The 17,792-nt window shown below is 44.9% G+C and overlaps 1 protein-coding gene across 2 annotated transcripts in view; it reads left to right on the top strand.

Annotated features, from left to right (window-relative positions):
* Positions 1 to 17,792, top strand: part of LOC106612604 (sodium/calcium exchanger 2) — a 115,755-nt gene that overhangs the window by 77,479 nt on the left and 20,484 nt on the right. For both annotated transcript variants that reach the window (XM_014213918.2, XM_045724439.1), the window contains exons 2-9: positions 1,354 to 1,833; positions 4,264 to 4,401; positions 4,666 to 4,893; positions 5,691 to 6,032; positions 6,570 to 7,025; positions 11,337 to 11,713; positions 14,523 to 14,626; positions 15,282 to 15,299. In XM_014213918.2, coding sequence (XP_014069393.1) covers positions 1,450 to 1,833; positions 4,264 to 4,401; positions 4,666 to 4,893; positions 5,691 to 6,032; positions 6,570 to 7,025; positions 11,337 to 11,713; positions 14,523 to 14,626; positions 15,282 to 15,299 — 2,047 coding nt within the window. In that variant the 5' untranslated portion in view covers positions 1,354 to 1,449. The remainder of the gene's footprint in view (positions 1 to 1,353; positions 1,834 to 4,263; positions 4,402 to 4,665; positions 4,894 to 5,690; positions 6,033 to 6,569; positions 7,026 to 11,336; positions 11,714 to 14,522; positions 14,627 to 15,281; positions 15,300 to 17,792) is intronic.

Here is a 17,792-nt window from a genome sequence, read left to right as displayed (position 1 = left end):
CCTCAGTAGGTCTCACATTGTGCCTGTAATCTGCTTAACTAGCTCTCTGCTCTACACATTCTCCCTTACAGATGGTGCTCACACACTGCACCCAGAAACTACACACACTGTATGTATCCACCATCAAACCCAGAGAGCAGGAACACAATACAGATACAATGTACTGTATGGTTGAATAACAGGTACTGTATACACATAAATACCCTCACAAACTGGATACGTGAGTGTGTGTACAGGCCTAAAGTTGTATCTGTTCAACAATTATACTCACTAGGCCTTTATCCCAAATGAAATAGCACCCTATTCCCTAAGGGCCCTGATCAAAAGTAGTGCACTAATATAAGAAATAGGATGCCATTTGGGACTCAACCTGGTAGAGTAAACAAGCAAACCAACTAACTTTCTGTACATACTGCTTCAAAAACACACTGCCAGTCAGCCATGGACTCTGACCCACTTTTACAGTGAGAGAGAGTGTGTTAGAGTTTCTGAGTGTCTTGCTGCTCAGTGTTCGGGCTCTCAGGGTCATTGTGTTCTCGACCGAGGGAACAGGTCTTTGTGGAGAGCCTGGTACATTGTCACGAAGCCAGTTGGAACAGCGCTGTCAGTGGCATCACAGAAACCACCATGAACTATCTCTCCCATCCAAACCCCAGCCTTCTCTCTCTCTCTCTCTCTCCAGAGCCAACATTCTCCCTCCGCTTTGGGCTTTAATGAGCCTATTCAGAGCCATGTGTTCTATTCAGACAGCTCCCCCCATCTTTCTCTGTCAGTCTCTCCCTCCATCTCACTCTCTGTCTCTCTCTCTCTCTATCTCACTCTGTCTGTCTCTCTCTCTCTCCATCTCACTCTCTCTCTCCATCTGACTCTGTCTCTGTCTCTCTCTCTCCATCTCACTCTGTCTCTCTCTCTCCCTCTCTCTCTCCTGTCAATAGGAAGCAGAGAGCATGTAAGCCAATGTGGCTCCTCCAAGTTGAATAGCCGTGAAAGGTTTATATTCTTGATTCAAGGGCATGACGTTAACATTTACTATTCAATTGCATGTTGACATTTTTGTTCTCATATTGCAGTTGGAAACCTTCAACGGCAAATGGAAACAAGGACGATGGTTAAAAATAATTTGTTCTATGTAAACCGCAATAATAGCTCATGATTCAGTTATCAAATGTGGAACATTTTTATTTAGCTAAAAATATATATTTTGAGGGAGATGGTTTATTTATCTCATTCTCCATACAGGCCAATGAAAGGCTGGTGTATGTTTGCTGCTGGCTCCACCCAACATCTAATCAAGTATTGTTCTCTTCTCTCTCTCTTCTCTCTACTGTTCTATCCATCTCTCTCTCCTCCTAGGTGAGCTAGTCCTACCCCTCCCAGCCACGCCCGGCATCTTCTCCCCGTCTCTCTCTTCGTCTGCCTCATCCATCTCTTCCCCCGGCATTCTCCGCCATGGCACTCCTCTCCACCTCTCTCACTGCCTCTGTCCCCTTCCTCCTCTTCCTCCTCCTCCCCCTTCCTTCGCCCTGCGTCCTGGAGTCTCTACGAGGAGGAGGAGAGGAAGAGAACCGCTCCATCTCCACCATGTCCTATCCCTCCATGTCTCCGGAGTTCTGGAGCAACAGCAGTACGGGGCTGGGCGGCAGTTCAAAGTGCTCGCAGCCGGTGGTGTGCAGGCCGGGCACCCTGCTGCCCGTGTGGAAGCCCCTGAGCCCCGGGCTGGGCGACCAGGTGGCCAGGGCAGTGGTCTACTTCACCTGTCTCATGTACATGTTCCTGGGAGTGTCCATCATCGCAGACCGCTTCATGGCCTCTATCGAGGTCATAACCTCACAGGTTGGTACTGTGTGACAGATTGACCCATATGATAGAGTTGTTAAAGCATTGTACTAGGGATGTCGTCTCATTCACTACATAATGAAAATGACATAGAAATAGAATGAAGAGATGCTATTTTTACAGAGAGAGCTCTCCCACTCTTAGACCCAGTGGTTGGCTCTCCTCTCAGACCTCTCCCTAGACTACATTAACTGTCACTCAAACACAGTGAACATCGTAACACTCTATAATAAAGGCATTGTAAAACTCGCCTCCGCAGGGGTGATAGACATGACAGTTTCTTTCTCCAGGAATGCCGCCTTGCTTCTCGGTGTTACCACAGACAGCCCAAACGAACGTGTTATTTCTATGTTTGGGTTTTCACATTCTTGGAGTGACTGACTTTGGGGCCATATGGAATTCCAATATTTCAATATTTCTCTGCTGACTCAATAAACTGAAATAGATTCTACCCTTGGGTTGGAACCGGATTCAGAGAACAGAACCGACAACCGGAAAATAACGAACATTTTCAAGAAACAGAACCAGGAATGAAAGTGATACAGTTCCGCAGCAGAACCATTATTTGAAAAACATGGGAACTGGTTAATAGAGTTATTTTATGTTCTGGGCATGTTTTTCTAGGCCCACAAAAAGACGTGTTTTCAACAAACTGAAATAGATTCTAGCCCTGGAATCGATTCAATAATCAATTAACCGGGGCTGTTTATGATTTTTTCATAAGTCATTAATCCATTTCAGTTCATTGTTGGGCCATCGAACACCATTGTGAATTTACTAGTTACAGTTGAAGTCGGAAGTTTACCTACACTTAGGTTGGAGTCATTAAAACTCGTTTTTCAACTTTTTCAACCTTCCAAATGGACAATGACCCCGAGCATACTTCCAAAGTTGTGGCAAAATGGCTTAAGGACAACAAAGTCGAGGTATTGGAGTGGCCATCACAAAGCCCTGACCTCAATCCTATAGAAAATTTGTGGGCAGAACTGAAAAAGCGTTTGCGAGCAAGGAGGCCTACAAACCTGACTCAGCTACACCAGCTCTGTCAGAAGGAATGGGCCAAAATTCACCCAACTTATTGTGGGAAGCTTGTGGAAGACTACCCGAAACGTTTGACCCAAGTTCAACAATTTAAAGGCAATGCTACCAAATACTAATTGAGTGTATGTAAACTTCTGATCCACTGGGAATGTGATGAAAGAAATCAAAGCTGAAATAAATCATCCTCTCTACTATTATTCTGACATTTCACATTCTCAAAATAAAGTGGTGATCCTAACTAACCTAAGACAGGGAATTTTTGCTAGGATTAAATGTCAGGAATTGTGAACAACAGAGTTTAAATGCATTTGGCTAAGGTGTATGTAAACTTACGACTTCAACTGTATCTGTTTTGTAATATTGTTCTCTTTATAGCCAACCATGCGTTCAACATCATTGTTCATGATTGGAATAGCATAGATTTCTCCCTTTTACAATTTTCTCTCTGACCCAGCAAATTACACACAATTGTTTTCATAAGTTCATAATGCAAGCATCTACTAGGATAGTAATTACCAGAAGTGCATCCATTATGAAGGATTCAGACCACCCCAGCGGCCTAATTGGAGTGTAGTGTATTATAACAGGGAGGATTTTCCAGTGTATGTCCTGAGGTTATACAAGCCTAAGCACACTATGAGATTGTCTGGATCTTATGCTGGCGGCAAGGAGCACAGGCCTGGCTCTCTCTGGCAAGGAGCACAGGCCTGGCTCTCTCTGGCAAGGAGCACAGGCCTGGCTCTCTCTGGCAAGGAGCACAGGCCTGGCTCTCTCTGGCAAGGAGCACAGGCCTGGCTCTCTCTGGCAAGGAGCACAAGCCCTCTCAGTAATACATTTCAACTCTATATCTGACATGGTACAGGGGTCTTCTTTTTTAAGCCCATAACCATGTTTGTGAGGTGTATACATTTGTTTCAAAGTAGATTTGTTTAAGACTACCAATAAACACTCCGTGACCCTGATTTAGCCCACTGCAGAAAATTGAACCAACCCTACATCTCAAGGTCACTGTAAATATAAAGGAACCTGCAGGTCAGCATTTCGTAGGACAGTGTACACCATGTGTATCCCATGCATACAACTAATAAAACTTAAGTCTCCATAGCCCGTCATCCATCACTCCTCCATTCACTAGATTAGAATAACAGATTGCCCCCTTTCCTTCATGGTAGGATACCGTAAATACCATCCGTCATGCATATATGTGAAGAAGGAAATCTGTAGGTTCCCACTACTCACCATCTCAGGCCTATGAGCAGTTTTTTTTTTTACAGTAACTAGCTAAATGAGATGAAGATATGTATGAGTCTGGTGGTGAGATACTGGAATGTTATGGGGGGAATAGAGTGATGACCTGTGTGTGACCCCTCTCTGTCTGTCCTATAGGAGAAGGAGGTGACCATCACCATGCCAACCGGTGAGACGTCTGTGGCTACTGTACGTATCTGGAACGAGACTGTGTCCAACCTGACTCTGATGGCTCTAGGCTCCTCCGCGCCAGAGATCCTGCTGTCTGTCATAGAGGTGGGTGTCACATCATAAAGACTCCCCCGACCACAACTCATAAATGGGTGTCACATCATAAACCCCCCCCCAGCGACATCATATCAGTAGCAGTGTATTATACTGGAATGAGGCTGAAAATGACACAATGAAATGGATATCCACTTTAAAGTTATTGTCAAATCTTACCAATATAACATTTACGTACAATTTGTACATGGCCTTTTTGATTTATACTGCACTAAAAGTTCTCTAAAAGTCTTTCTCTCTGCCTCCCGGTGTTAGGTGTGTGGGCATGGGTTTGAGGCGGGTGAGCTGGGCCCTGGCACCATTGTGGGCAGCGCCGCCTTCAACATGTTTGTGATCATCGCCATCTGTGTGTGGGTCATCCCTGAAGGAGAGACCAGGAAGATCAAACACCTGCGTGTGTTCTTCATCACAGCCTTCTGGAGTATCTTCGCCTATATCTGGCTCTTCCTCATCCTCTCTGTCATCTCACCCGGAGTAGTGGAGGTACACGTGTGTGTGTGTGTGTGTGTGTGTGTGTGTGTGTGTGTGTGTGTGTGTGTGTGTGTGTGTGTGTAAATGTTAGCAAATGTGTATAAAATCAAATGTATTTATAAAAGCCCTTCTTACATCAGCTGATATCTCAAAGTGCTGTACAGAAACCCAGCCTAAAACCCAAAACAGCAAGCAATGCAGGTGTAGAAGCACAGTGGCTAGGAAAAACTCCCTAGAAAGGCCAGAACCTAGGAAGAAACCTAGAGAGGAACCAGGCTATGAGGGGTGGCCAGTCCTCTTCTGGCTGTGCCAGGTGGTGATTATAACAGAACATGGCCAAGATGTTCAAACGTTCATAGATGACCAGCAGGGTCAGATAATAATCACAGTGGTTGTAGAGGGTGCAACAGGTCAGCATCTCAGGAGTAAATGTCAGTTGGCTTTTCATAGCCGATCATTCAGAGTATCTCTACCGCTCCTGCTGTCTCTAGAGAGTTGAAAACAGCAGGTCTGGGACAGGTAGCACGTCCGGTGAACAGGTCAGGGTTCCATAGCCGCAGGCAGAACAGTTGAAACTGGAGTAGCAGCACGGCCAGGTGGACTGGGGACAGCAAGGAGTCCTCAGGCATGGTCCTAGGGCTCAGGTCGAGAGAGGTCGAGACTTAAATTCCCACAGGACAAGACAGGAGAAATACTCCAGATATAACAGACTGACCCTAGCCCCCCGACACATAAACTACTGCAGCATAAATACCCTTCCAGTTTGGATGTATGTCTTGTAATGGTCCCCTGTCTTTGTGTGTGTTCAGGTGTGGGAGGCCCTGGTCACCCTGCTCTACTTCCCAGTGTGTGTGATCCTGGCCTGGATCGCCGACCGACGCCTGCTCTTTTACAAGTACATGGCCAAGCGTTACCGCGCCGACAAGCACGGCATCGTCGTGGAGACGGAGGGGGACACAACCCCGAAAGGCTTCGAGATGATTATGGACGGAAAGTTCCCACCTAGGGGAGGTGCGGTGGGAATGATGCCCAGTGAGAACTGCCAGGATGGGGCCAACAATGCAGCGGGCACCGTGGCCTACCTACCCAACTCCAACAGCACCATGGTGACCGTAGAGAATACCAAGGAGCTGGACGAGAGCCGCAAGGAGGTGAGAGAGAGAGAGAGATCTGCTGTTAGTGGGATTCAAGAACATCAGGGGGAGAGAGAGGGATACAGGTGAGAGAGAGAAAGGTACAGTAGGGAGAGGGAGAGAGAGAGAGAGGTACAGTAGGGAGAGAGAGAGAGGTACAGTAGGGAGAGAGAAAGGTACAGTAGGGAGGGGGAGAGAGAGAGATACACTTGTATGAGAGGAAGCGAGAGGGAGGAATAAAGAGTTATAGAGGATATACTCATCCCATTCATGTACACCCACATAGCCCCTCTCAGGAATAGATAGGGCTAGAGAGAGTAAAAAGAGATGAAGAGGGTACACCCACATAGCCACTCTCAGGAATAGATAGGGCTAGAGAGAGTAAAAAGAGATGAAGAGGCTACACCCACCTCAACCACACATACAAACACACTCAAGCAAAGGAGACTATTAAGAGCTATAAACGTTCTGAACCTACAAGAGTTACAAACTTTCTATGTCGAGGTTGTGTGTCTGTGTGCCTCTTTTTTTCACCCCCTATTCCTCTGCCCCCAGGTGATCCGCATCCTGAAGCAGCTGAAACAGAAGTTTCCGGACAAGGAGCTGGATCAGCTGGTAGATCTAGCCAACTACTACGCCCTCCTCCATCAGCAGAAGAGCCGCGCCTTCTACCGCATCCAGGCTACGCGCATGATGACCGGCGCCGGTAACGTGCTCAAGAGGCACGCCGCCGACCACTCACGCCGCGCCGCCGCCGTGGACGAGGAAGTGGTCTGCGAGGACGACGACCTGGCCGAGTGCAGCCGCCTGGCGTTCGAGAGCAGCCACAGCCAGTGTATGGAGAACTGCGGCGTACTGAGGCTGGCTGTGGTGTGTCAAGGGGGCCTGGGGGAGAGCACCTTCTACTTGGACTACCGGACCGAGGACGGCTCAGCCAACGCCGGGTCTGACTACGAGTACAGCGAGGGAACGCTGGTGTTCAAACCCGGAGAGACCCGCAAGGAGATCAAGGTGAGGGGTCAGTGGAAGGGAAGGAAAGGAAAGGAAACAGTAAAGTACAGTTATAATCAATTATACTAAGAAGCGTTGCACAACTGTGCTGCCTAGCAGATCCCCAGCTAGGTCGTTAGACCTGCTTGTCGTGGTGCTGCCTAGCAGATCCCCAGCTAGGTCGTGAGACCTGCTTGTCGTGGGCAGATCAAGACGTCACGTAATGGAAGGAGCAGAAAACAGCTGTAGAAACCGATTACCCTCTGAATTAGCGCCAGCCAGAGTCCTCTCTGTCCCTGATCAACTGTCTCATATTGTCTTAGAGGAGCCAGTAGAACTGGAGAGTCTTCCGGAAGCTAGAGCACATTAAAGTCTGCCTCATCGTCCTGACTGACAGTGAGTACGACTTCATCTGAGTGGGAGAGGGGAGAGACGATTAAAAAAAGGAGGAAGTGGGCTTTCAAGTATTTGTCCTTGGAGATTATGTTTCTCTCTTTGAACTTGTCGTAGTTTTCTTGTCATTTCATGTTCACGCTTAGACAGAGGACAAAGAGAATGTGTATTTCTGGATAGCAGGAGGGGTGTTGAGGAAAGGGAGAAAACAAGGAATCTGAAGAGAGAGAGAGAGCGAGTCAGGGAACAACTCAAATGCGTTATTTCATAACAGTAGCTAGTCAACCATTAGACATGAATGAGTGACTACAACAATCAATCCCTTAGTGTCCCATGTCTTTGACCATCAGTGTGGTTGATTTGATGCGTGTCTCTCAAGCGTTTGTGGTCTATAACAGCTGTCACTTTCTGTCTTCAAACAACAGTGTTTCTCTTATCCTTTTTAAAACTAGCACTTCCTCCAACCACGAGTGAGTACACAATAGTTACAAAAATATATATATATGTATTGCGTGTATCTACTGACAGCCTGTACAGGTCCGGAAAGATACATCTGTTGTTTTGTTATTTTTGTTTTACTCTGCCTGCAAACACGCTGGATGATTCAGAACCCATTGAAGAGCTTGAACTATTCATTGATGAGAGATACTTACGAGCTCAAAGAAACATGTCGCTGGTTTCGGAGGATTCAAGCACTGTTAAGGACAACAAACCCAATCAACAAAACAGACCAAAGCCAAGTTGGCCAAGCGATATCAACGATGGCACCAAACCATCCCCAAGCGAGAGGGCGCGCGTGGAGTGTGGGGAGAGGTTTACTGAAATGGATGTTGACTTGTTAAAATCCATCAATGAAACGCTTGCCAAACTTGATATCTTGGATATATTACGAGAGGGCATCAATGCATTATGTGCTAGTCTAGAATTCAGCCAACGTCAGATTGATGATCTAAGGAAAGAGAACATAGCGCTGAAAGGTACTGTAGACTCTATTCATAGCAAGGTGGAGGTGGTGCAAAGGGAGAACAAACAACGTAAATAAACCTTGCTTGATGTACGGTGTCGATCAATGCGGGACAATCTAATCTTTTCAGGGATACCGGAGAATGACAACAGCAGAAGCTGTCCGAGACTTTATGTCAACTCAACTGAAACTGCCCACTGATGTTGTGCGTAATGTCACTTTCTCCAGCGTCCGTAGAATGGGTAAGGCCTCTGGGTACAGGCCACGGGCTGTTATCGAGGGTTTGAACATTTTAAGCAAAAGGAAATGACGAAGAGCAGGGGCAGAGAACTCAGAAACACTGATTTTAGCATGAACAATCACTTCCCTACAGAGATCAATGAAAGGACGAAAAAAACTGCATCCCATCATGAAGGAAAAGCGTTGTCTGAATCAATGAGTCTCCATGGTGATGGATAAACTTTACATCAATGGGCAACTGTATCGGGACTCCAGAGTAACTCCCTGGTTCTTTTAATTCAATGTTCAAACCTGAGTGTGTGTTGTAGTGGATCATAACTTCAACTATAACCAATACATGCTCTATTGATCTCCACTTGACAAGGAAAGGGTTGCATATAGCTCAGGTTAATGTATGTAGCCTTCCTAACAAAATACATTAGCTTTTTAACTTGGTCAACATAAATAATATTCATATTTTAGCTTTGACCGAAATGCATTTAGATGCATCTGTAAATGGTGGGCAAATGAACATTCATGGATATAGTCTACTGAGAAGAGACAGGAATAGGAATGGTGGGGGTGCAGCACTGTACATTCAGAATCATATACCTTTTAAGAGGAGGGATGACCTTAATGTATGTCAAGTAGAGGCACTATGGGCTCAAGTACATCTGCCTCACCAGGCAGCCATATTGGTAGGATGTGTGTATAGACCTCCTAGCTCTAAGGTGTCCTATCTGGATGATGTATGCACTGGGTTTGACCAGGCCACAGATAGTAACAGAGATGTACAGTTGAAGTCGGAAGTTTACATACACTTAGGTTGGAGTCATTAAAACTCGTTTTTCAAACACAGTCGGTTAGGACATCTACTTTGTGCATGACACAAGTCATTTTTCCAACAATTGTTTACAGACAGATTATTTCACTTATCTTTATTGTATCACTGTATCACAATTCCAGTGGGTCAGAAGTTTACATACACTAAATTGACTGTGCCTTTAAACAGCTTGGAAAATTCCAGAAAATGATGTCATGGCTTTAAAAGCTTCTGATAGGCTAATTGACATAATTTGAGTCAATTGGAGGTGTACCTGTGGATGTATTTCAAGGCCTAGCTTCAAACTCATTGCCTCTTTGCTTGCCATCATGGGAAAATCACAAGAAATCAGCCAAGACCTCTGAAACAAAAGTCTGGTTCATCCTTGGGAGCAATTTCCAAATGCCTGAAGGTACCACATTCATCTGTACAAACAATAGTACACAAGTATAAACACCATGGGACCATGCAGCCGTCATACCGCTCAGGAAGGAGACGTGTTCTGTCTCCTAGAGATTAACGTACTTTGGTGCGAAAAGTGCAAATCAATCCCAGAACAGCAGCAAAGGACCTTGTGAAGATGCTGGAGGAAACAGGTACAAAAGTATCTATATCCACAGTAAAACGAGTCCTATAACGACATAACCTGAAAGGCCGCTCAGCAAGGAAGAAGCCACTGCTCCAAAACCACCATAAAAAAAGCCAGACTACGGTTTGCAACTGCACATGGGGACAAAGATCGTACTTTTTGGAGAAATGTCCTCTGGTCTGATGAAACAAAAATAGAAGTGTTTGGCCATAATGACCATCATTATGTTTGGAGGAAAAAGGGGGAGGCTTGCAAGCCGAAGAACATCATCCCAACCGTGAAGCACGGGGGTGGCAGCATCATGTTGTGGGGGTGCTTTGCTGCAGGAGGGACTGGTGCACTTCACAAAATAGATGGCATCATGAGGGGGGGGAAATTATGTGGATATATTGAAGCAACACCTCAAGACATCGGTCAAGAAGTTAAAGCTTGGTCGCAAATGGGTCTTCCACATGGACAATGACCCCAAGCATACTTCCAAAGTTGTGGCAAAATGGCTTAAGGACAAAGTTAAGGTATTGGAGTGGCCATCACAAAGTCTGACCTCAATCCTATAGAAAATGTGTGGGCAGAACTGAAAAAGTGTGTGCGAGCAAGGAGGCCTACAAACCTGACTCAGTTACACCAGCTCTGTCAGGAGGAATGGGCCAAAATTCACCCAACCTATTGTGGGAAGCTTGTGGAAGGCTACCTTAAACAATTTAAAGGCAATGCAACAAAATACTAATTGAGTGTATGTAAAGTTCTGACCCACTGGGAATGTGATGAAAGAAGTAAAAGCTGAAATAAATCATTCTATTATTATTCTGACATTTCACATTCTTAAAATAAAGTGGTGATCCTAACTGACCTAAGACAGGGAATTTTTACTAGGATTAAATGTCAGGAATTGTGAACAACTGAGTTTAAATGCATTTGGCTAAGGTGTATGTAAACATCCGACTTCAACTGCAAATTCAAACAATACTTTAAAGCCATTTAAATATAATACATAGGAAGGTTGTGCTGGACTATGGTAGATGAAGAATCAATCTATCTTTTTAGACTGTTAAAGTATTTATCTGGTTAATATGTCAGTGTATTATGTCTGTTTGTAACAGTGTGTTATATGTGAAAATGTGATCGTATTATAAATTGTATTTCAATGTTTAAGGACTCTTGGAATATTAGTCCAAATGAAGACTAAAAGAGGTCCTAATAAAATAAAATCAAAATCAATTCTTCATCACGAATACTGAATGTCTATGAACGAGGAACATTTGTCTCGTGGTGTTGCTTTTACGGACCCTGGTCATTGCATACACTTCATTCGTTGAGCATTTGTTTCATTTTCTGCTTTTTCAGGTCGGCATCATCGATGATGACATCTTCGAGGAGGACGAGCACTTTTTTGTGCGGCTGCTCAACTTGCGCATCGGTGACGCCGAGGGGATGTTTGAGAGTGATGAGCCAGGTGCAAGACCCAAGGGTCGCCTGGTGGAGCCACTGGTCACCACGGTGACCATCCTGGACGACGACCATGCTGGATTCTTCACATTCCGTAATCGGCTGGTGCGCGTCAGCGAGAGCGTTGGCACCATGGAGATTTCAGTGGTGCGGAACTCAGGCGCCCGCGGCACGGTGATCCTGCCCTATCACACGGAGGAGGGCACGGCGAAGGGGGGCGGCGTGGACTACGAGGACACCCAGGGAGAGCTGGAGTTCTCCAACGACCAGACAATGTGAGTACTGATGGATGGACGTCCACCCTCCATCTTTTCCTACTCCCTCATTCCCTCCCTCCCCCTTCCCTCTCACTACTCCATGCCAGTTACTGTTCTCCATTATTCATAAAGGCCAACCTGGAGTGAGCTTTAGCTCATCAATGGCTTGTGTGTTTGTGCTCAACTCATAACCGATACTGTATTCACACTGCTATGTGTTGCTGCCTTAAAGTAGGCTACATCATGCTATATTACCACACTATCTGTATTCATGTCACAGTCTTAGCTCTTTCTGGTTCTCTTTCTCTCTTGCCACAAAATTTGCACAGTAATGGTAATTTCAACATCTTGTTAATTTGTCATTCAGCTCTAATTTTGCTCTCATCTCACTGTATCTATCTTTCCCTTCTTCCTCTATTGTCTCTTTCTCTCTCTCTCGTCTCTCTTGCTCTCTCTCTCATATCTTCCTGTATCTACAGATGTAGGATCTTAATTTGATCACCCTGTTGCAGGAGAACATTCCTGCAATGCAGAAAATGCAAAACGTGTAGTGTATTTAAGGTTTAAAAAGGCTTCTGAAGTTTGTAATTTCCACTTAGAAATTTCAGACTAGATTTTTCCCCAAAAAATATTGATCAGTAACTACAAAAATGTCCATTGATTATAATCCACATATTAATTTGCATTTCCTGTTGCTGCAGGATTGTTTTCCTGCTGTCGCAAACTGTCTCAAAATAAGATCCTACATCTGTATCTCTCCCTTCCCCCTCTTTCTCTTTTCTCCCTCTCTCTTTGTTTCTTTGTTTCTCTCACTTCACTTGTTTATGTTTGCTCTGCCAACTGGGAGACTGTTGCTGTGGTGACATTTTCAGGCACAATGTCCTGGGAGACATTATCAGGACTAATGAGCATAATAAAAAACGTGAAACACGTCTTCCAACTCCCCCTCCTCTCCTCCCCTTCGTCCCCTTCTATTTCCTCTTTTCATCAGCCACTCCGCATCAGCCTGTGTAAAAGCTGACCGCTAGCCCTGCACTAGCGGTGCGGTGGAACCTATGGGTTAGATCACCAAGAGAGGCTAAGGTTGTTCAGTAGTAGGTACAGTAAAGAACCTACAGTAGGTGGTACAGTAAAGAACCTACAGTAGGTGGTACGGTAAAGAACCTACAGTAGGTGGTACGGTAAAGAACCTACAGTAGGTGTAACGGTAAAGGACCTACAGTAGGTGGTACGGTAAAGGACCTACAGTAGGTGGTACAGTAAAGAACCTACAGTAGGTAGTACGGTAAAGGACCTACAGTAGGTATAACGGTAAAGGACCTACAGTAGGTAGTACGGTAAAGGACCTACAGTAGGTGGTACAGTAAAGGACCTACAGTAGGTGGTACGGTAAAGGGCCTACGGTAGGTAGTACGGTAAAGGACCTACAGTAGGTATAACGGTAAAGGACCTACAGTAGGTGGTACAGTAAAGGACCTACAGTAGGTGATACAGTAAAGGACCTACAGTAGGTATAACGGTAAAGGGCCTACAGTAGGTGGTACAGTAAAGAACCTACAGTAGGTAGTACGGTAAAGAACCTACAGTAGGTGGTACAGTAAAGGACCTACGGTAGGTGGTACGGTAAAGGACCTACAGTAGGTAATAACGGTAAAGGACCTACGGTAGGTGGTACAGTAAAGGACCTACGGTAGGTGGTACGGTAAAGGGCCTACGGTAGGTGGTACGGTAAAGGACCTACGGTAGGTGGTATGGTAAAGGACCTACGGTAGGTGGTATGGTAAAGGACCTACGGTAGGTGGTATTGTAAAGGGCCTACGGTAGGTGGTATGGTAAAGGACCTACAGTAGGTAATAACGGTAAAGGGCCTACGGTAGGTGGTATGGTAAAGGACCTACGGTAGGTGGTATGGTAAAGGACCTACGGTAGGTGGTATGGTAAAGGACCTACGGTAGGTGGTATGGTAAAGGGCCTACGGTAGGTGGTATGGTAAAGGGCCTACGGTAGGTGGTATGGTAAAGGACCTACGGTAGGTGGTATGGTAAAGGGCCTACGGTAGGTGGTATTGTAAAGGGCCTACGGTAGGTGGTATGGTAAAGGACCTACGGTAGATGGTATGGTAAAGGGCATACGGTAGATGGTATGGTAAAGGACCTACGGTAGATGGTATTGTAAAGGGCATACGGTAGGTGGTACAATAGGTAGAATCACAGGATGGAAGAGGCTAGGATGAGGATTGGGTCACAGTAATAGGGGATGATATACAGCAGGGGTGACGCCCCTCTGTGTTGCAGACCCCTGGGCATCCCCTCACTGGCTGGTGTGCATGTCTGCATCTGAATTATTCAGCCGTGGAGTGATTAAATATTGATGCGGGTCCTCTGTTGTGATTTAAGTGCAAGCTGTGCCTGTTAATATGTCTGGGGGGGCACCGGGGAGGAAGCCATCGTTTGTCTGGCTTTGTGCGGCTCCCCTCCCTGCCTGTTGCTTGATGGCTGTATGTGGCGCATGGTTAGCTCATGGATAACTGGGAGGGACCCGCGGTGGAAAGAGAGCCTTGAGGCTCTACATTAAGGACAAGATTGTCTGTGTGTGTGTGTGTGTGTGTGTGTGTGTGTGTGTGTGTGTGTGTGTGTGTGTGTGTGTGTGTGTGTGTGTGTGTAGGTGAACTCTCTCTGTAAAGTACAACAAAATCCCTGACTAACCCCTGGGACTACATCCTTCCACTGATCCCTTTAACTGTTGAATAAAGTTAAAGAAGACAGTCTAATCTATTTGTTGATTAATGACCTCTGATACTGACGTGTGTGTGTGTGTGTGTGTGCAGTCAGACCCTGCAGGTGAGGATCATTGACGATGAGGAGTATGAGAAAAAGGAGAACTTCTTCATCGTACTAGAGGAACCACGCTGGCTGAAGAGGGGAATCTCAGGTGTGTGTACTTGTAGTGTGTGCGTTTGTGTGTCCTTTTCTGTTTTCCTGATGTCAGTGGTTGGGAATGGGTTGGTGCTGACTGGTATGGAGAACTGCATCTTTAATGAGTTGTGGCACCTCTTATAGAATACTGTCTCTAAAATACAAAGCCAGGTACGCTACAATTAAAGTAAGTAGTAAGCACCTGTACCTTTTTCATTCCACTTCAGGCACTGACTGAGTTGGGCCTTATAGCTAGTACCAGTCAGGCACTATAGGTAGTTTGTTTGGTAAAGAATGGATTTTCAATTCTGCTGGTGAGATGAAGATACAAGTAGAGATCTTTCAGAGTCGCAGAGCCAACCAGAGTGCCTTCTGATGTCCAATTGTGTGTGAGGCTAAGAAAACAGGAAATAATAGGCCTAGTGTGTGTGTTTCGTTCCTGTGTTTTTGTTCGTTTGTGTGAGAGAGTGAGACAGACAGAGCGAGAGAAGGTTTCAAGATAATGTTTTTACTGAACTGAGGCACTTAGAGGAGAGTTCGCAATAGCTGTCGTGACATCAAGAGCTCTTAGTTGGTAAAATCTCACAAGGCCAGGGAAGTGTAATGATGTGCACTTTGACTTGTCTGGAGTTTGGACTGCTGCACTGACTGTTCTTTCTTCTTTCTTCAAGCCCTTCTGCTCAACCAAGGTAAGACCATCAGCAACTTGCCACACACAACCAGCCTAGAAACAGCAGACATAGAACTTTTTATTATCCCTAAAGGGCCAATGGGGGAATAGGTTTTGGATTAGAATCATCCATAAAAACAACAACAACCATTTGTACACTATATAACAACATCAATGTAAGGGTCTATGAAGAACCATAAATGAGATGGCTCTTTGAAGAACCATACAAATACGGAAATGTTTTGGGCCTCCAGGACCAGAATTGAATAGCCCTGCTGTAGAGTTTTAAGCCTTACTTGCGTATTTCCCAGGCTGCCTTTTCAAGTGAACGTTAAAGTTACCAGTACCACCCATGACTGTGTTTGCTAGTGACAGAGACATGGTTGTTGAATTCATCCATGTTCAGTCCCGTGGCCTTCACCAAGTGACATCCTAAGTGAATACGTTGTCATTAAAATGTCATTCTTTAAGACAAGACGATACATATTTCATGAAGCCTTCTTCTGAGGGCCTAGTTTTACCCTAATCCTGCCTGCAATCACATTATGCTATTTTACAAAGAGATGTGCAATTCCTATTGGAATCCAGCCAGATTGGGGATATCCAACATTTGGAATTTTATTCACTCACAACCTGCATTCAGAATGACTGCCAGTGTTGGGAAGACTGAGATATGAGACTAACTTAAAACAACCATTTCAGTATCGGGTGCAATAAATCCAAGTAACAGATTGGATTAGTTTAGAAAAAATGGATGTTATTTATATTTGAGTAGCATAATATTAAAGGTAGACTCAGCACACAAGCAGCACAGCAGATATTGAGGTGAGACGAGTCACACAGTATCTGCACATGTGCACGGGTTCGCGTCATGCTCTTACGAGCAAAACGGAGGATAAGTTGAGCTTCAAGCTCTTAGTTGTTGCGGAAATTGACCCACTATGCTGTTTACTTTCTGCATCTACGTCATATCGCTGAGTCTACCTTTAAATGAATTCATCAATATACATGCGAAAACATAGATATTTAAACAATTCTAAAAATCTACTTGCAATATAGCATGCTGGGAAATATGATAATAAAAGGTGTGGTTTTGGTTAAACTCTGGTTATTAACACTAACTCTGGGGTTATTTTACACCCCTGAGTGTTAATTTAACTTTTTAATCAACACTAGTTAACACTGGCCAATTTGCTGTGTGCTATGAAAGGGACACATCTGCAGGCTTCCGTACATTTCAAGAGCCTTTTAGAATTCTGAAGAACCGTAAATGCCATGTCAAGAAGCCCACAATTAACTCAAAGGTTCTTTATCGGGCAAGAGTTCTCCAAGGAACCTTAAAAGCTGAGGAAAAACAATTTAAGAACCTTTATTTTGTTCACACCTCTGTTGCGGTTAGCCACTTAGGGATTAGCGCCCAGTGTGGCCTTGGCCACTGTGGCATAATTTATTGATGGAAGTCTATTTACAGCATAAATCCATGATAATGACCTGCTCACTCCATAAAATGCATCACTCTCACATCGATTTGTATCCATCCCTGGATAAATATTATATGCGTATATATCGCACAACTGGCTTCTGTTGGATAAATATTAGAGTACAGTCCTTCTACAGTAGTCTAACAGTTTCCCATGCCACACTTTATTCTAATGCACATCTTAAAGAGGTGTTGAAGAGCCTTACCCAACCAGGGCCCATATTCATAAAGCATGTCAGAGTAGGAGCGATGATCTAGAATCAGTTTTGCATTTTAGATCATAATGAAAAAGAGATGGACAAGAGATGGGAGGATCTGATCCTAGATCAGCATTCCTACTCTGAGCTGCTTTGTGAATATGGGCCCTGAGATGGTGGTGCTGTAATTTACCCACAGTAACCGCAGACCAGCAGTATACTTCATCATTATTAGTGTATTAGTATCTGGTGTAACCCTGTTAGAGCAACACGGTGAAGGAGCTGGAGCGTTGGGGGAATACAGTGGGACAGTTGCCATGTGGTGCCTGGCAGCTCTCTAGTCCTTTCATAATTACAGCTTGTGCTTTGAAGGCAGAGGAGAGGAACTAAGAGGAATAATATCTGCCCACGCGGCGGCGACGACGACGACACACAAACAAAACTTCCCGTGCATCTTCGCGGCTCACCGTCTTTGTCATCCCTCCAATGAGAGGATGAGTAATTATACGTTATAAGTAGATAGGAAATATGATGATAAATGGAAGCAGGGAGAATGGGTTCAGCCCAGCTGTTTATAGTGTGTTTGAGGTGTTATTTTAGATGGGCTTTCTGATGGCCCTATTGGTCCAGCTCAATTTTATTAACAGCCACTAAATCACACTTTGGGACATTGGTCTTTTACCACCTCAAGTCAGCATAAATCTACCCTCATTTCAACTCACTTTCTGTCTGTTTCTTCCTCCATTTCTTTCTCCAACAAAATGTCTGGCTATCTTTTTGTTGCTACGTCTCCCAGATTGTCCTACTTTCATCTTCTCATGAATATACCCCACTA

This window comes from Salmo salar, chromosome ssa09, assembly GCF_905237065.1.
Source record: "Salmo salar chromosome ssa09, Ssal_v3.1, whole genome shotgun sequence".
NCBI classification, from domain to species: Eukaryota; Metazoa; Chordata; class Actinopteri; order Salmoniformes; family Salmonidae; genus Salmo; species Salmo salar.
Note: the sequence above shows the minus strand (reverse complement) of the source record. Positions and strands in the feature narration are given on the sequence as shown.